Source organism: Epinephelus fuscoguttatus, linkage group LG12, assembly GCF_011397635.1.
Source record: "Epinephelus fuscoguttatus linkage group LG12, E.fuscoguttatus.final_Chr_v1".
Taxonomy (NCBI): Eukaryota; Metazoa; Chordata; class Actinopteri; order Perciformes; family Serranidae; genus Epinephelus; species Epinephelus fuscoguttatus.
In genome coordinates this window covers 3,785,003-3,804,891 of record NC_064763.1, presented here as the reverse complement: position 1 = coordinate 3,804,891, position 19,889 = coordinate 3,785,003, and the positions used below count along the sequence as shown (strand labels likewise).

The following is a 19,889-nucleotide window of genomic DNA, read 5'->3' as shown; positions in this document are numbered from 1 at the left end:
GATCTTAGTGCAGCGTTTGACACTATTGACCATCAAATTCTACTGCAGAGACTGGATCACTTAATTGGCCTAAAAGGTTCTGCACTGAGCTGGTTTAAATCTTATTTATCTGATCGTTTTCAGTTTGTTGACGTTCATGAATCATCCTCACGTACCAAAGTTTGTTTTGGAGTTCTGCAAGGTTCTGTGCTCGGACCAATCCTATTTACTCTATATATGCTTCCTTTAGGTAACATCATTAGAAATCACTCTATAAATTTCAATTGTTATGTGGATGATACTCAGTTGTATTTATCGATGAAGCCAGAAGAAAGTAATCAATTAACTAAACTCCATAACTGCCTTAAAGACATAAAAACTTGGATGAGCACCAATTTCCTGATGTTAAATTCAGACAAAACTGAAGTTATTGTTCTTGGCCCCAAACAACTCAGAGACTCTTTATCTGATGACATAGTTTCTCTAGATGGCATTGCTCTGGCCTCTAGCACTACCATAAGAAACCTCAGAGTGATATTTGATCAAGATTTGTCTTTTAATTCTCATTTAAAATAAACCTCATGGACTGCATTTTTTCATCTGTGTAATATTGTGAAAATTAGGCCTATCCTGACCTGAAAAGATGCAGAAAAATTGGTCCACGCTTTTGTTACCTCTAGGCTGGATTACTGTAACTCTCTATTATCAGGTAGCTCTAGTAAGTCCTTAAAAACTCTCCAGCTAATTCAGAATGCAGCAGCACGTGTACTAACAGGAACTAAGAAACGTGATCATATTTCTCCTGTTTTAGCTTCTCTGCACTGGCTCCCTGTAAAATCCAGAATTGAATTTAAAATCCTACTGTTAACTCTAAATGGTCAAGCTCCGTCATATCTTAGAGAGCTCATAGTGCCATATTATCCCACCAGAACACTGCGCTCTGAGAACGCAGGGTTACTCGTGGTCCCTGAAGTCTCCAAAAGTAGATCAGGAGCCAGAGCCTTCAGCTATCAGGCTCCTCTCCTGTGGAATCATCTTCCTGTTACGGTCCGAGAGGCAGACACCGTCTCCACATTTAAGACTAGACTTAAGACTTTCCTCTTTGATAAAGCTTATAGTTAGGGCTGGCTCAGGCTTGCCCTGTACCAGCCCCTAGTTAGGCTGACTTAGGCCTAGTCTGCTGGAGGACCCCCCTATAATACACCGGGCACCTTCTCTCCTTCTCTCTCTCTCTTGTGTATTCTATTACTGCATCTTGCTAACTCGGCCATTCTGGATGTCACTAACTCGGCTTCTTCTCCGGAGCCTTTATGCTCCACTGTCTCTCAGATTAACTCATATCGCAACGGTGCCTGGACAGCGTGACGTGTGTGGTTGTGCTGCTGCCGTGGTCCCGCCAGATGCCTCCTGCTGCTGCTGCCATCATTAGTCATTAGTCATACTTCTACTGTTATTATACACATATGATTATTGTCACACATGTATACTGCCAGATATTAATACATACTTTCAACATATTGTACCACAGTAGCCAGAACTATAACTATAATATTATTACTTTCAACAATGTTGTTGTAAGTTACTGTCATTACCTGCATCTCTCTCTCTCTCTCTCTCTCTCTCTCTCTCTCTCTCTCTGTCTCATTGTGTCATGTGGAATACTGTTAATTCGTTATGCTGATCTGTTCTGTACGACATCTATTGCACGTCTGGAAGAGGGATCCCTCCTCAGTTGCTCTTCCTGAGGTTTCTACCATTTTTTTCCCCATTAAAGGGTTTTTTTGGGGAGTTTTTCCTTATCCGCTGCGAGGGTCATAAGGACAGAGGGATGTCGTATGCTGTAAAGCCCTGTGAGGCAAATTGTGATTTGTGATATTGGGCTTTATAAATAAAATTGATTGATTGACATTGATGGGCTCACAGAATACATCACGGACTACATCAGTTTCTGTGTGGACTCCACTGTCCCAGCCAGGACTGTCCATTGTTATCCAAATAACAAATCATGGGTAACAAAGGACATCAAAGCCATCCTCAATGCAAAGAAGAGGGCCTTCAGAGCTGGTAACAGGGAGGAGGTGAGAACAATACAGGGGGAGCTGAAGATGAAGACCAGGGAGGCTAAGGAGAGGTACAGGAGGAAGCTGGAGTGGAAACTCCAGCAGAACAATATGAGAGAGGTCTGGAGTGGAATGAGGACCATCACTGGCTTCAGGACCAACAACAGAGGAGTTGAAGGCAGCGTTGTCCATGCTGCGTTCAACTCCTCTGTTGTTGGTCCTGAAGCCAGTGATGGTCCTCATTCCACTCCAGACCTCTCTCATATTGTTGGCCAATGAACTGAATCTGTTTTTTAACAGATTTGACACTGCTGGCCCTGCCCATCCCCCCTGACTCTTCTGCTGTCTGTCTGTCAACCATCACCCACTCCACCCTCGTCCCCCACTCCTCCCTCTCACACCCCAACAGCCTCCTGCCTGAGCCCTCCTCACACCTCCTCCCCCCGTGGCCAGACTGACTGCACTCTCCATCATGAGGACTCCCCCACGTGTCATCACCTCCACAGTGTGCTTCACTGCTGACCATGTGAGAAGACAGCTGATGAGACTCCACTCAAATAAGGCTGCAGGCCCTGATGGTGTCAGCCCCAGGGTGCTCAAAGCCTGTGCCCCCCAGCTATGTGGAGTACTTGAGCATGTCTTCAACATGAGACTGAGTCTCCAGAGGGTCCCCATGATGTGGAAGACATCCTGCCTCGTTCCTGTGCCTAAGACGTCGCGTCCCAGTGGCTCCAAGGACTACAGACCTAAGGCACTGACCTCCCACATCATGAAGACCCTGGAGAGACTCGTCTTGGAGCAGCTCCGGCCCACGGTCAAGCCACTTTTGGACCCCTTCCAGTTCGCCTATCAGCCCCGACTTGGAGTTGAGGACGCCATCATCTACCTGCTCAATCGCGTCTACGCCCACCTGGACAAGCCGGCGAGCACTGTGAGGGTCATGTTTTTTTGACTTCTCTAGTGCGTTCAACACCATCAGTCCAGCTCTACTGGGTGACAAGCTGACAGCAATGCAGGTGGATGCCCCCCTGGTGTCCTGGATTGTAGACTACTTGACTGGCAGACCACAGTATGTGCGCTTGCAACGCTGTGTGTCAGACAGAGTGGTCAGCAATACTGGGGCTCTGCAGGGGACTGTCCTCTCTCTCTTTCTCTTCACCCTCTACACCACGGACTTCAGCTATCGCACTGAGACCTGCCATCTTCAGAAGTTTTCTGATGACTCTGCTATAGTTGGATGTATCACCAAGGGTGATGAGGATGAGTACAAGGCTGTTTTGGATAACTTTGTCACACGGTGTGAGCAGAACCATCTGCAGCTCAATGTGGCAAAGACAAAGATACTGGCTGTGGATCTGAGGAGGACCAAGAAACTGGTGACCACTGTTTCCATCCAGGGGGTCAGTGTGGACATTGTGGAGAGCTATAAGTACCTGGGGGTGCATATGGACAATAAATTGGACTGGGCTAAGAACACTGACGCTCTCTACAGGAAGGGCCAGAGCCGTCTTTATTTTCTGAGGCGACTGAGGTCCTTCAACATCTGCCGGACTATGCTCAGGGTTTTCTGAGTCTGTGGTGGCCATTGCTATCCTCTATCCTGTTGTGTGCTGGGGCAGCAGGCTGAGGGTGGCGGACACTAACAGACTCATTCCTGCCTTTGGCCATCAAACTGTACAACTCCTCCCTCTGAGTGGCCCTGAGACTATTTCACCCACTGTCAACATGTGCAGTAATTTAATTTAATTTAATTTAATTTAACTTGTGCAATAACCCCATTTCACGTTGACTGTATATATTCTGTGTATTATCTATTTATACTATATATATATATGTATATATATATATATAGAGAGAGAGAGAGAGAGAGAGAGAGAGAAATAGATATATAATTTATTTTATCTTTTTTTACTTTTATTTTTTGTTAATAATCCTGTTTATTTATATTTGAACTATATATTTGAAATACATATTGTACATTATATACCCTAACACTAATTTGGAAAAATACTGTGTATTCCAAAACAGAACAAATCCATTAAGCAACAGTGTTTCTCCTATATGCAACTAGCAGCGGTGGTGCTCCACTGCTGAAATATGACCGCTGCTGCTGATTTCTTTTTAGTTTTTTTGTCTTAGCTCTTAAGAAACTACTGTTATATTATTTGGCGCTACAGACGCTTCATATCCAGGTCAATTCACAGACTTGTGAGTAAAGCATATAAGAGGAGAGGAGAGGGCTCCGTTTGATCTCTTCATAAACTGAAGTTAGACTATTTTGCGCGACGGACGCTTCATATAATAACATAACAATATACTATTTATCTGTTATACGGTCAATCGTTTCACCTTATAATGTGATGACTTATATTGTTTACATGACAGCATGTCATTTCTGTCTCTTTTTTTTTTAAAGATTTTTTTGGGCATTTTTAGCCTTTATTTGATAGGACAGACAAGCGTGAAAAGGGGGGGAGAGAGAGGGAGTGACATGCAGCAAAGGGCCACAGGCTGGAGTCGAACCCAGGCTGCTGCGGCAACAGCCTTGTACATGGGGCGCCTGCTCTACCACTAAACCACCGACGCCCGGTCATTTCTGTCTCTATGGTTGCCTGTTTACAAGTCTCCTCTGCTCTCTGTATCTCACACGGCGGAGTTCGGCCCCGGTGCGTACACACTCACACACAGACACAGGTGAGCACACACAAGCACGGCTCGGGCCACATTTTTCTGACCGACAATTATAAATGGCACTGTGCGCATGAGGTTTTCTTTCGCTTCGTTCGTTTCTTCATTCATTTCAACTGCTGCGTCTGCTTGTGCTTCTACCGAAGCACTCCCACCCTCCTCCATCTCTCTCTCCAGTAACTCGCCAGCACCCTGCTTGTTCTGGGTCAATTCCACGCGAGATTTCCGAGATTCACCCTTTTGATTTCTATTTAGCCGAGAATTTTTTTTTTTTTTTTTAACTTAGTAACAGATGTGATTTCAAATGTAGCAAAGTACAATACTTCAGTCAAAATTTACTTAAGTAAAAGTAAAAATAGGCCTACAGATTAAAAAAAAACTACTGAAAAAATTACAAATTACACAAAAAAAACCCTACTATATTACAGTCACGTGAGTAAATGTAATTAGTTACTTTCCACCTCTGATGTTAATGTTACTAGTAAGTGGAAACACACAAAGAAGATAGCGTTAATGTTTCAGAGGCTACGCTACAGTAGGCTAATGTTAGCCATTAGCAACTAGATGCTGTGTTGTCATTTAACGTTATATGTTATATTAGAAGCAATCTAAACATAACATTACCTGTCCTGCACAGTCAAACGCAACCCCAGAGTTTTGAAACTTATCCAGGGTCACTGATGACTGATGACTTTTATAATATAACGTAAATGCTAACGTTAGATAGTACTGGTGATTGGCAACAAACAAGGAAGATAATATTGAGACACAGGCTATGTTACGCCAGGGCCACACCGGACACGGAAGTGCTGCTAATAGCCGCGAAGCGCCGAGAAGCTAAGCCAGTTTCCTTTCGGCACCCATGTTAACTGATTGTGTCATCCACACCGGCCGTGCTGTGCAGCTCCGCGGCCGGCGCTGCAGTGATTGTTTCGGCGTCTGGTCTATTTTCTGCGCGAGTCGCGAGTGAATGCGTCAAGCCGGGCAGGAATAGGCTATACATATTAGTCAGTGGTATCTAAACAGAGCGCGAGAGAGATGAACACACACACACACACACACACACAAGAAAGAGAGAGAGAGAGAGAGAGAGAGAGAGAGAGAGTGGGCCGGCTATAGGGGGTGGGGGTTGGGGCACACACACGCAAACAGAGAGAGATACCCATGATGGAAAAACAGCCCCAAATGTGACGGAGACAACAGCTGGGAGCAGAAGCGCTTGTCTACCGGCGTGGAGAAATGCACGTCTGATGTGGGGGCTCACGCAAGAATTACGGGGCACTGCCCTTCGCAGCACTTCGTTGGCAGTATGGCCCTGGCTTTAGGCAACAGTAGGCTAACCGTTAGCAACTGGATGCTGTGTTGATATATATATATAACGTTATAGCCTAAGTTACATTAGAGGCAAACTAAAAATATCTGCAACCATCTCGTCCCTTTTGTGCATCAGTCTTCGCGATCGCTCGAAAGCAGAGCCGATGTTCTGGAGAGCTGGAGTTTTGGTTCTTGCAGCATTGAGTTCTCTCTTAGTGTTAGCTTTTTCTGCAATATTCTTTCTTTTGCCAACTGATTTCCCTGTTGGAGCGGCTGGAGGTGAAAGCAGTGGTCCGCATTTGTCTGCCATTGTTACGGAGAAAAGTTTATATCCACAAGCATATTTGTTGTCTCACAGACTCCATGGATGTTACCTGAGAGGTTACATCAGTCAGAGGCCTCCACGAGGGGAAGACAGACAGGATGCTCGTCCAATGCAATGATTGGTTGGAGTTTTCTTTGAACCATATGAGAAGGTGGTATGGTATAATTATGAGTTTTTATCTCTGGTGGAATTCACTTACATTTTATTGTGCCAGAAAAACATTTCCAGAAAGGTAAGTGTTGCTTTAAGTTATCATAGTTTGTACAGTATAACAGATAATGGGACTCTCCACTTCACCCAAATCACAAAACTCACATACTCCGTTTTCCTCCTGAATATTGTTAAATTGCCAGCTGTGCAACTAAAGATCTTTGGGTTTCGAGATAAATGGGATGTTACAGATGATTCAGGGCCAAACTTCTATTTGACAGTAAAACTTCAAAAGCCTATTCCCAATTACACGCCCATTCATTTTTACTAGTCGGGTATGGCTACACATTTTGACAAATAAAGGCCTGTCTCAATTAGACACCTGGTTTGTTTGCCAGGCAGTTCAGTTTTATAGAGGTTGTTTGGATGTGTAACCAGATTGTTGACTTTAAGCTTGTATTAGTTAGCTGTTTAGATCGCACAAGCAAATATAAATGTTTAAACTTATGTCAATATGGAGATGCTATACACTGTTAGCTTGGTTTTAACTGAAATTACCATTTTTTCTCCAGTTAAAGGGTTTTTCCTTATCCACTGTGAGGGTCCAAAAGACAGAGGGATGTCGTATGCTGTAAAGCCCTCTGAGGCAAATTGTGATATGTGATATTGGGCTTTATAAATAAAATTGGTAACGTGGGTACCGTGAAACAAGTGTCATAACATAACACATTATTGATATGTTATTCAAACCCTAATTTTTACGCAAGTAATATTCACGCTGGTTCAAATAAACAATTTCATAGTATTTCCCATCTTTGCTGAGCAACAGTTTTGTGTGACAGGAATTAAAGGCCTGTCCCTAGTATAAGTCGGTTAAGTTCAGTGATTCAAGCAAATAATAGCCCGGGCTATTAGGTTTTACAGTATATGCACATATGTCCATAATTTTAGGCATTTACAGAACGTTTTCTAACCATCTCCTTTAAATTTCATTAACAGCTTTTTCTTAATAGAGTCCTGTAAATATACACTATATCCACCTCCTCAAAGATTGAACAAAGCTATTTTGCCCATGGAGAACTGTGTAATCTACTCCACATAAACACCTTATTTATTCTGTCCTCTGACAATTTTATAGGGCGGTTCCACAATTGGGTTATTTAAAATTTTCGTTGCAGGGCTCCTGCTACCCAGCCCATGTCTCCCAGAACTGCTGGAATAGGAGCAAATCTATGAAACCCCAGAAAACACTGTATTGCTCTATTCTGTATAGTGTCAGCAATTTAGATTATTTTAAGCCCCATATCCCTGCAGAATAATTCATTATAGGGGAGACACATACATCATAGAGTTAATTATATGTAGAATAACAAAGATCATTACATATTTTCAGTTTGTTCATAATTGAACTTAAGGCTCTCCCAGCAGAATCAACTTGGAGGCCAACTCTGACCCCGTAGGTCATAAATTCATCAAGACCTAAACCTAACCTGAATATTTATATGAGCTGACATATTCTAAAGGGACTGAGTGAAAACTGAATCTCTGTGGACTACTCTTCATACCTTTCTGTCGGAAACACATTATACGTGTTTAATTCTGGTTTATTGCTAATCTCTATTTATAGCACCACACACTAAGTATATTTAACATGTTCAGTATGTCAGACTCAGACTCAGCCAGCAAAATTATATCATTGCGGTGCCTGGATCGTGTGACGTGGTTGTGCTGCTGCCGTGGTCCTGCCTGATGCCTCCTGCTGCTGCTGTTATCATTAGTCATACTTCTACTGTTATTATACACATGATTATTATTGTCACATATATGTACTATCATACATTAACACTTACAACATATGCTACCACAATTACTGTTGTTATTATTTTATTATTATTATTATTACTAAAATTAATGTTATTGTAGCTATTGTCATTACTGCCTGCCGTGCATCTCTCTCTGTCTCTGTCTCTCTTTATATATCATTTTGTCATATGGATTACTGCAAATTTATCATGTTGATGTGTTCTGTATGACATCTATTGCACGTCTGTCCATACTGGAAGAAGGATCCCTCCTCAGTTGCTCTTCCTGAGGTTTCTACCTTTTTTTTTCCTGTTAAAGAGTTTTTTGGGAAGTTTTTCTTTATCTGCTGTGAGAATTCAAAGGACAGGGATGTCCCTCTGAGGCAAATTATGATTGTGATATTGGACCTTATAAATAAAAGTGAATTGAATCGAACTGAATAAATGTTTTTTTGTTTTTTTTGGAACACAAGCCTTATGTTCTTATCTAGACTTCCTAAGGCTATTTTGTTAAATCAATTAATTTTATTTTATGAAAAAAATGCACCCTCAGCTATTTAAGTTCTCGTATCTATTGTTGTTTTAGAATTATGGACAGCATTGTTTACTCTTTGTAGAGGCTGGGGGCACATCTGTAGGTGTGGTGCTGTCCATACTACTGAAATGGAGCAGTACACAGATAGAAAGATAGACAGACTGATAGTTACTTAGCTTGTTTGTTTAGACAGAGGATCATTCATAAATTCAGAATAAATGTAACAGTGGTCTTTTGTACTTAGCTTTTCTGAGGCTATTGCATGGTTACATTAAAGAATCTCTGTCCCCCAGTTTTGAACAGCCCTATCAGTCACTACATTCTGGCACCTGTCTTGAGCTGACTCCCAGTGATAGGTACTTTGGTAGTTGTGAACTGCATCTATGGAGTCCTTAATGCACCTAAAGCTGATCAGTGAGACATGATCATTGAGAAATGGTGCTACCTCCAAAAGGTCAAACTCATTTTTCCTTCTGTACAGCCCCAGTGATTTAAAAATCCTTCTTAGTGTACACATATACCGATCAGCCAAAACATTAAATCACTGGTGATTGGGTCCCTGGTCTGTAACAGTGTTTGGGTGGATGGAGTGTGTCAGGTGGCATCCACATGAATGCCAGGACCCAAGGTTTCTCAATAGAGTAATTACAGAGTAATAAAATGGTCAGTGTTATTCACTTCACCAGCCAGTGGTTTTGTTTTGGCTGATCCGTGACTTATCACACTATCATCCACCATGCTCTGTAACAGCAGGATTTCACCATGTTTCAACCCAAGCATTAGGCAGAACTTAATCAAATTATAATTATAATACAATATAATTATTATATTCAAATAAATATTTGTAAACGAAAATGTATGCTTTGGTGTACTTTTACAGAGTTTTGCAATATGTATATAGGAGGTATTGCTTAACTTAAAGGCTTCAGAAAACATACAAGACACATTTTTAGTAAAAGTCATAGGAAGAGAAGCTTGTAGGTTTTATCTAAACAGAGTTATTTGCATGTCTTGGCGGCTCTAGGACAGGTGCACTTATATTGATCACTTCCATAAAATAAAACTATTAAACTGTTAAAATTAAATTAGGGAAGTGATCACAGATGCATTGTGTCTTTGTGTTTTTACATCTATTGTTGCTTTTAGTTTGCAGCTATACTTTTAATGAAGCTGACATGTCATGACAGTCAAGCACCCCCCCCAGGCTTCTGGGATTACGGCAGCCAATCAGCGTTGAGCTGCAAGCGACAGGACCCAGCGAAATACCGCTCCAGATGAGATTTCTCATCTCAAGCGACGAGCGAAAAATCGCTCTGTCGCTCGGAGCCCGAGCAATTCTTCTCCCAGGCAAATATATGCTCAATCACCCGTTTGCATTGACTTTGTATGTAAACTCGTCGCTAGGGAAAAAAAACAGGTCCGGTGTGAACACACCTTTAGAAATGGAAGACAAACTTAATTGTCGCCGCCTGTGAGCACCCAGAGCTCCACAGCTCAACTTCAGTAGCCTTTTTGTACAGAGAAAAAACAAAAAATAAGAGGGCTCGTAGAAAGTGAGTGAAGCCATAGGATTACATGGTAAGTTCTGAAAATATGTGACTTGTGTAAGCTATTCTGTTAAGTTACTCCTTAGCAAAATGCTCTGACTAATATAAGATGGCCTTTGGAGCCAATGGAGGGAAGTGACAATGTGCTGCAGTTGACAATAAAAAACATAAGAGAGTTCGCAGTGGTTCAGTGCACTGAGCCTCCATGTTCATCGTGTTCAAATCACTTTGCATTTTACCAGCCTTTAAAGGAAGCCCCTTTCTTCATGATACTACCACCTGTTACCAAACAGGTGTTTTGTCAACATGTGGGTTGTAGGCATCAAACTCATGTAGGCCTACGCATGTATATATATTTAAAACAAAAAAAAAAAGTTCATTAGTATGAACATTGAATATTTTCTCTTTGTAATAAATTAAATATAGGTCAAAAACAAGACAACTTTTTTGGAATCACGATTTTATCATTTCACCAGATCACACCAGGTTTATTCTAAATAGACATTCCTTTTCCAACCTCAGACATCTGTTTAATATTATCTAAAACCCCACCACCCTCATCACCGATGAAGCTTTGATATTATCAGATGCAGGAAAAGCTTTTGACAAAGTAAAGTGGGACTCCACTCAAGAGAAATTTCACTTTTTAGAAGACTCTTATTCTATCCATTGCTTCACTTTTCAGCTTGCTATATTTGCTTTTTTTTGTTTGTTTGTTTTTTGATGTGATTTTCATAGCTTTCTGTTAGATGCATGCTGCTTATGGTCTGGCACCTTGGCCCTACCTTTTTGTAAAGTCCAACCTCTCCTACGCGCTGTGGCCAGGAATGTTTCAAACTCAGCAAAACAAAATGAAAATCATTACAGATAAATACACTGCCACACTGTTCTAGTGAGTTGTAAATGAAAATCAAGACAGATTACTTTTAGCTGAGTCAATACATTGTTTTTAAGAAAATTCTGTGTAGTATAACTTTAAGTGAAAGGGAAATACTTCCCATCCATATAGTTGCAATAAACTATTCGTCCTATCCTATCCACTAAGGTTACCCAGCACAGCTTTACATATTTCAGAGTTCAGGTCTTTTAAACGCATGCAGACCTTATAAGTCTAATTTTGCTTCTCTTTTGTCCTGTACCCCAAAAGGCTGTGAATGTTTGTCTGTCTTGATTTTATCTCTAGTTCCATGAGTCAATTCGGTGAAAATTAATACCCCCATCCCATAGTTTTCAATGCATTCACGTAGAAGATCTAAAGGCAGGAAACCTTACCTCATCTTTTGCATGGAATGCAAAGTTGTTTCCATCGGTCATTCTGTTGCAGAAAAGAATCCACAGGAATTGTCAGTTTCTACTGCACTGCTTTGCCTTTTATATGTCTGATAAGTAATAATAATAATGCACTTGTCTAATAAAATCACAATTTCTGCCATTAAAATTTGCCACAATAGAAACCCACTGAGCAAGCAACGTCTGTGGACGTTGCTTGCTCAGTGGGAAAGCTCTTACTGAAGAATGAAGACGTTTTTCTTCTTTTTGTATCCCATTGAGGGATCAAATGAGCAGTTACTGAGATCTACAGGAGCCTCTTCATTGTATGTTGTGGTGTGGTTCCTGGCATCCTTGTAGAAGGTCAACTGTCCCTCTTTCAGCACACAGTATACGTTCACCCAGGACTTACTGTAAAATTCAAATGACACATTAAGCAGATCAGATCAGACTCATGTAGAGGACATGGGAATAAACAAACAGCTTTGCTTTTTGTTGTAGTTGTAGAGGAAGTTAGTCCTAGTATTACAAGTATCAAAAATAACACACATTGCATCCAAAATCATCAACCATCCCACACCCAACCTCACAGAGCTCAACCACTGATCTGTCACATGTCTCGCACGAACAATAACCAATGACTCGGATCACCCTCTCAACCCACACTTCACACTGCTGCTGTCTGGAAACAGATACAGGACCCTGAGATGGAGACGAGCATGCTTCAACAAGAGCTTTGTCCCGTCTGCTATACAGGCAGCGTCTTCCTTGGTCAAGACAAGGCAACAAGAGGCGATGTAGCAGGGGGCTTTTTTAGCTGCTACTTCTCCAACATCGGTTTGGTGTCTGTAGGCCTAAAGCTCAAATACTTTTCCAACAGTTAATTTTTTACTTTTTAATTTAAGAGAAAAAGATTTTAGTATGATGACCAGTCAATGTGTTTGCCTGAGAATGCTGGAGGGTAAACCTCCCAGAATCCAATAAAAATCAGGATAGAGTTACCTAAATTAGCCTTAACTCTCACATCATTCAGGATCAACTTCCACACACAAGAGAAATACAACACAGTGGATGTTCTGGTCATTACTGGGGCTTTTCTGAATGTGACGTAACCTCCCAAATTACTCTAGGTTGTTCATGATGCGCTCCTTGACCTTAGAATTAAGGTCGATAACTACTGTAGGTTGTAAGTGACTTAGCTGTACATGTTAACGTTTGCATCTTAAATACAAGGTTTCATTCTTTCATCACACTTTTACTCCTGTGTTTTTGGCTTTGGAAAGGTTTAAAATGACACCTCCCTCCAAACTCCTTAAATGACGTGTATTACTCTTGTTAGAGCCCCATGGACACTGCTGCAGCATAGAAATCCAAAGTTTGACAGGCGCTTTTGTGCCTGTTTACGGTTTCTAAGCTATGATTAATCAGTCACTGTTAGGATATAGGGTTTAGCATATGATGAATTGTAAACTATGTCTGTTGTATGATTTTTGACAGTAAAGGTTGTACCTATTTGGGCTTCTCTGCTGAGCTTCAAGGTCAGACGTGGTGGCCTTTTTGCGGTACAGGAAGCCTTCATTGTGGGCAGTGTGTGAAGGCGGCTGAGGTGTCGTTGGGGCACCAGTGGCTGGTGCTGAGCGAGAGCGTCGTGTTTCCTCAGGCTCTTTTGGGCGGGGCCTCCTCCTTGGTTTAGGGCGGTCTCTGGCACGAGGACGTCCGTCAAAACGAGTCACGGGTGCTGAGAGGCTGCTTGGAGGTCGATAAGGCTCTCCTCGTGCCTGAGAAAGTAGAAAAAAGAGAATGTGACCCCAAGACACGAAGAAAAATGAACATACACAACACTTTTGTTATAACCTGTATGTAAGCTAACTCACATGTGCTGCCTCTCTCTCCTGGACCTGTTCTACAATCTCTGCCATGGTCTGTTGTCTCTTGTCCCTGCAGTGACAACAGACATGAATCACCCAAACAGTAAACACAATCATCACGCGACTTTTGAAATCATTAGGATCAAGCTGGACAGGGCTGACTGGGCAATCTGTAAAGCCAGATTTTGTAAAGATAATTTGAATTTTCATTCACATACCCTGAGCGTTTGTCAGAGCCCTCCTTGACAGAGCCCTCCAAGTCACTTGAGTCCTGTCTCTGCAGCCTCTGCTTGCTGCTCCCTTCCTGTTCACTGGACGACTGCCTCTCCAGGCGCCTCCGGTAGCGCTCCTGACGCACAATCAATGGCAGCTCGTTCAGTCTAGCCTGGATCTCCTGTTCACTGGAAGTCTGTCTGCCCAGCTTGTACTCCCTCTCTCGCCTCAGATGGTCCATCTGAGGATCAGAGCGGCTGCCACGGGGATCCCTCTGGAGACGGCCGTGGAGAAGCTCCAGTCCTGACTCTGGCCCCACCATGTCTGCCATTGGAATGTCCCCAAACTGTTCCCGCTGCACTCTGCTAGCCTCTAGGAGAGGGTTTACAGCTTTGTGGATGTGGTTGATCCTGGGCTGCATGAAGTCAGCTTTCAGGTGCTGCCATGCATATGCCATTTTAGGGTCCATAATGCCACCACTCTGCGCCAGGTAACCAGAACTGCCCAGACTTCCACTGCTGTAATGATTTTGTGCCAGAAAGCCTGAGCTACCCAACCCCCCACTGCTCTGATAATTCTGTGCTAGGTATCCAGAACTCACCATACTAGGCTGCTGTGCCAAATACCCAGAGCTCCCCATATTAGGCTGTTGTGCCAAATATCCTGTACTACCTAAATTAGGCTGATGACCCAAGTATCCAGAACTTCCCATATTTTGTGGTTGGGCCAAATATCCAGAACTGCCAAAGTTTTGTTGAGGGAGAAAGCCAGGGCTTCCCATACCTCCACTACTTGGCTGCTGAGCTAGGTTACCTGAACTTCCTAGCCTGCTACTGCCTAGATGGTTTTGTGGAACACCCATACACCCAGTAGTCAGTCCAAAGTACCCAGAGCTCTCTGCACTGCCAGCAGTTTGATGGTTTATCCCAAGGTAAGTAGAAGTGTCTGCTCCACCACTCTGGGAGGTCAGCGCTGAGAAACCAGAGTCACTTCCACCTCCGGCCACCTGGTGGTTCATCCCGAGGTATGGGGAGCTCACCAACTTCCCACTGGGTTGCTGTTCCAGTCCATGGTAGCCGGATCCATTTATAACTGGATTGTAGCTGGCGAGAGTTGAGGACAGTCTCTGGGTTGTAGGGGAAGCACCCAGATCCAGACTGGTCTGTAAGGGTTTGGGTTCTATATGTGCCTGTACCGACTGCCTCAAGAAAGATGAGGTAGTACTGGTTGAGGGGACACTGGGAGTCAGACATGATAATGGGAACATCCTTCGGCTGGACAGTGGGGTTGTCTTTTTCTCCTCCTCTTTTTTCTTCTCAGCCTAAAGAGAGAGTTCACCATATAACTAACAGTACTACATCAACCAAATTTAAACCAGAAATCAAAGGCAGGATGGCCCAATAAAATAAAGATATTACAATTGATCTGGAATGATTTGCTCACTTTAAACAGTCTGGTTGACTAAAAAATGTAGCATTAAATGTGGAGGGGGTGCAGTGAGTAAAAGTACATCACATGCAGTAAATGTCATGAGACAATTTTAAGCCCATGACAATGTAAACTCATGGCATGCACCATGCCTGCTAAGCAAATACAACATCCCAAGGTCACATTTTTTCCTGTAGCAGCATTAAATTGTGACTCCACCAAACTGATTAAACATTTATCTATTGTCAAGCTTACTGCAGAAAGCTGGCGGAGAGAGCTGAAGCGTTCTTTCCAGGTTACAGCAGCCTTGCGGAAGGCCTCATGACGAAGGATGAGTTGCTCAACCTCATCTGTTTGGGCTGGGGCCTGTCCTCCTTCTGGCTCCTTGGAGGTGATCAGCGGTTCCTTGGCCTTCAGCCAGGCTTCCGCCTTCACTGTCTCCTGGGCAAACCGGAACCTTTCCTGCTCTGGAGTTGACAGCAGACCAACAACACGATTACCGTCACACCACATTTTAATGCACACTGCAGTAAAAATCAGTTTTTATTTAGACACTAGATCATAGTGGAAGTGTATTTTATCAATTGAGTTAGTTCAGAGTGAGTATGTAATGTTAGCACAAGCAAGAAGAACCATAAGATTGATACATAATCCGTAATAAAAGGACAAAGTGGAAAAAAGCATTCATAGTTTGAGCCTGTTTGACATTTAACATAATGTTGTGTTAGGAGGTGCTTCTGCTCTAGTGAGTTACTCACTGCACTGTAACTTCTCCTGGTGTTTGTCCCATTTGTCAATAAGATCTTTCTGCTTTGCCAGAAGACTGTCAAGCTTCTCTTTTATCTGTGGGGACAAACAAATTGCAGTCGTGACTACAACAACATATTGCTACATCTTAATCAAGTAATTGTATGGGTTTTATGTACTCTTTGTGACAGTCATTTAAATGTGTTGTAGTCTGACCTCCTCTGATGCAGGGTTTCCTGCAGCTATTAAGATCTTGCCCAGATCTGCACACTGCTGTATGGTCTTGCTGCGGCCGTCTACTTTGGCTTTCAGCTCCTGATGTTGTTTAATCATCCCCTCTAGAGCCGTGAGATCTCTGAGGAGGGATAGATCAGATTATTTAGATTAAATTAAACACCAAATACTATTAGAAATTCCTTATACCTGCAGAGTGTAAAATGTTAGCTGTATGCTCGTTTATGTAGTGTAATACAGTATTATTGCTAATACGATGAATAAGGATAAATAATAATGACTTTGGTTCTTCTAGCACCAGCTGCAGAACCAGCTTACACCATCCTCACATGAAGGCTATGTAACACTCCCATGCACACAACATCATAAACCTTTAGATTTTGCTGAGGACACCCACTGACCAGTTTTATGTTTACTTCACCATGACTGACAATGGCTGGGGTGGCAGTAGCTCAGTGCGTGGGGACTTGGCTAAGAAACCAGAGGGTTGCCAGTTCAAGTCTCTGTATGGAACAAGTATGGAGTGTGGATTGACAGCTGGAGCAAGGCACCGACCCCCAAACTGCTTTAGGGCCACTGTTAATGGCTGACCCCGTGCTACCCCCTTTTTGCATGTATGTAGGGTGGATTCACGAAAAGGCACATTTCAACTGCCTATTACCTAAAAAATTGTGTAGACTGACAAATAATCAAAGTTATCTAATTAAATTAATTTTCAAATACACATTTCTGCACAATGAGCATTATAGCCTCACAGAGCTGCTGGTGTGAATATCTCTCTCTCTGACCTGTCAGTGCTTGGGCCCTAATAATAATAATAAGTAATAAGTATTATTGTTACTATTATCATTATTATTATTATTATTATTATAACAACAACAATAATAAGATTAATAAAATTCCTAAATAATAAAAATTCCTTCAGTTTAAATTAGTTCCTAACACTGGTTGGTGCTTGGTCCTTAATAAACAACTACTAAACAACAACAACAACAACAATAATAATAATAATAATAATTATAGGGATGCAGCTCTTTTATTAAGACACAACCACAAACCCGAACCAACCCAATCCAACAAGTGCAAAAAGGACAACAAGATTAATCAACTGTCAATGATGAATAAAATACAAAAGTGAAGGTAAAAAGAACAGAGACCAGTAAAAGTAAAAGTTATTGAATTAATATATTAAAGTAATAAGACTAAAGCCAGAGTAAATAAAAAGGTTTTCAGCTGTTGTTTAAAATGTTAACTGAGCCAGCATCTTTTATGGGTTTTGGAAGATTATTCCATAATTTTGGAGCATAGTTTACAAAAGCTGTGCTGCATTCTTTTTTGTGCATGTAATTGTGTGTATTTAAAAACCCAGCTGTAGAGGATCTGAGAGCTCATGAGGGATTACAGAACAATTGAGCATCTTAAATGTAGGTCGGTCCTGAACCATTTAGAGCTTTAAAAGAAAGCAAAAGAACCTTAAAATCAATTCTAAAGCATACTGGGACCCAGAGGTGTAAAGCTTAGACTGGCGTGATATGCTCTACCTTCCATGATTTGGTGAAAGTCCAGCAGCACAACGCTGACATTTTTTAAACTGACTGTTTCAGAAGGTCACTAAAAAGAGCATTGCAATAATTGAATGGATTTGAAATAAAAGCATGAATAAGTTTTTCAGCATCTTTACAGGGTAGGAGCGGCTGTACCTTGGCAATGTTTCTTAAGTGATGAAAAGCTGTTTTGTTCAACATTCTTATATGTGAATTAAAATCTAAACGTGAATTTAAAACAATGGCCAGACATGTTACTTCAGCTTTAATCTCAGGAGCAAGATGCACAAGTTTGTAAGTAATGCTAATGGTTTTCATTATTGTTTAATCTCTCGAATATTATCTTAATTAGTGTTTATTTAATTGCAGAAAATATCATAAATTCCTGAAGCCCAAGGTGCCGTCCTTAAAGCAACCTCTTACCTTTCTTGCATTTCACACAGCACTTAGAAAAAAATTTGAACATCCACAACTTCCGCCTCCCTCCAAAGTCCTGACCCTCTCCTCCTGCAACTCCCCCTCCCTCCAAAGACCTACTCCCCCCTCCTCCATTACGTCCTCATTACGTCTATGATAGACGTAGGTGTTGGCAAGGTAACGTTAGATACACGGAAAGGAGAGCGAGCATAATGTTACAACCAAGACAGTCAAATGCATCAGTGATCACTGATGAGTTTTAGAATAAGGTTACAGTGCTAACATTAGATAGTAGCGTTAACGTAGGCTGACCAAACGTCCTCTTTTGCCCGGACATGTCCACTTTTCACGTCCCATCCGGGGGGGTTTTATAAATTGATGATTTCCGTGTGTGTGTGTGTGTGTGTGTGTGTGTGTGTGTTTGTGTGTGTTAGAGTGCGGCACGGGCCGTATATTTCTGTCCCGACCCGAGCCCGACATTATTTAATTACCAAAGCACTGAGTTTGTGTCACACAGTTGTTATGGTTACAGGCTATTTAACAGGCTGGGCGTGCTCAGCGGAGAGGGAGACCTTGAGACGGGAGCGGGAGGTCCGACGCTTCTAGCGAGGGATGAGGGAGAAATTAACAAAATAAGATAAAATAGGAAAAACCTGTCTCCCTCTTTTATTTTATTTTCAGCATTTAATCAAGGTGGAGGCGGGCGGCTGGAGGTCCGAGACTTCCAGCGAGGGGAGCGGTAGAAACAAACAGCCAATGTGTGTCTGTGTGTGTTATGTTCAGGTGTTGTCACGTAAATAACAGTACCCAAGCAATAAACAGGACAGACGATAGGATTTTATTTGTTTTTACACTACGTTTTCACTGAAAGCTGACCGAATCCGACCCGAGTCTGAATACAATTTTTATATTTTTGGCCAAACTCGGCCCGACCCGTCGGGACCCGTCGGGCTCGGATCACCATACTCTAGTGTGTGTATGTGTCCCCTATTGGGGCCTATCTGAATTTCTGTCTTTGAGAGATATTATTTTGTAATATAACTGAATTTTCTATCCATACATATAAACTTTAAATAGGCTATAGGCCTATTAAAATTATAAGACATCTTTGAGTAAACTACGAGCATCATTTAAGTAGGTTATGTCGTGGCCGGGCCGAGTGGCCTCTTTTTTGGAAATCAAAATATGGTCACCCTACGTTAACGTTACTAGTAAGTGGAAACACAAAAGGAAGATAACGTTAATGTTTCAGAGGCTATGCTACAGTAGGCTAATGTTAGCCATTAGCAACTGGATGCTGTGTTGTCATGTAACATTATGAACTGAACTGCACTTCTTTATTTGTCATTTTTATGCGCAGCAAAAAACGAAATGACATTTCACACACCCCAAGCAAAAAGAAACAAAACATTTAAAAAACAATTTGTGCAACATACAGTGTTCAACATAACATTTTTCCCCACTGGCCCCCTGGGCCAGTAGTTCAGAGTTGTTTTACGGCCCCTTGTATATTCTTACTGGCCCAAGTAAAAAAAAGTGAGAGAGAGAGAGAGAGAGAGAGAGAGAGAGAGAGAAAATGAATATAAAACTTCATTTAATTTAACTTCATTTCATTTAACTCCATTATACCTCATCGTAGCGTGTGATGGTATATACAGTAGTCCTTGCAGAAGCTGATGTATGATGTCACAGCCTCTATGTACTCATCCACTTCTTAGATGACCTCACAACAGGTTTACAGAGCTTTAATTTCTGCCTGTATGAAGGAA

General features: G+C 42.0%; 1 protein-coding gene across 1 annotated transcript in view; it reads right to left on the bottom strand.

Moving 5' to 3' along the window:
• LOC125897956 (spectrin beta chain, non-erythrocytic 4-like) overlaps positions 1 to 19,889 on the bottom strand; it is a 37,208-nt gene that overhangs the window by 7,962 nt on the left and 9,357 nt on the right. The window contains exons 2-9 of the mRNA XM_049591499.1: positions 16,142 to 16,280; positions 15,937 to 16,021; positions 15,434 to 15,645; positions 13,756 to 15,071; positions 13,544 to 13,607; positions 13,179 to 13,447; positions 11,910 to 12,080; positions 11,673 to 11,715 (exon numbers count right to left, since the gene is read on the bottom strand). Of these exons, the coding sequence (XP_049447456.1) occupies positions 11,673 to 11,715; positions 11,910 to 12,080; positions 13,179 to 13,447; positions 13,544 to 13,607; positions 13,756 to 15,071; positions 15,434 to 15,645; positions 15,937 to 16,021; positions 16,142 to 16,280 (2,299 nt within the window). The remainder of the gene's footprint in view (positions 1 to 11,672; positions 11,716 to 11,909; positions 12,081 to 13,178; positions 13,448 to 13,543; positions 13,608 to 13,755; positions 15,072 to 15,433; positions 15,646 to 15,936; positions 16,022 to 16,141; positions 16,281 to 19,889) is intronic.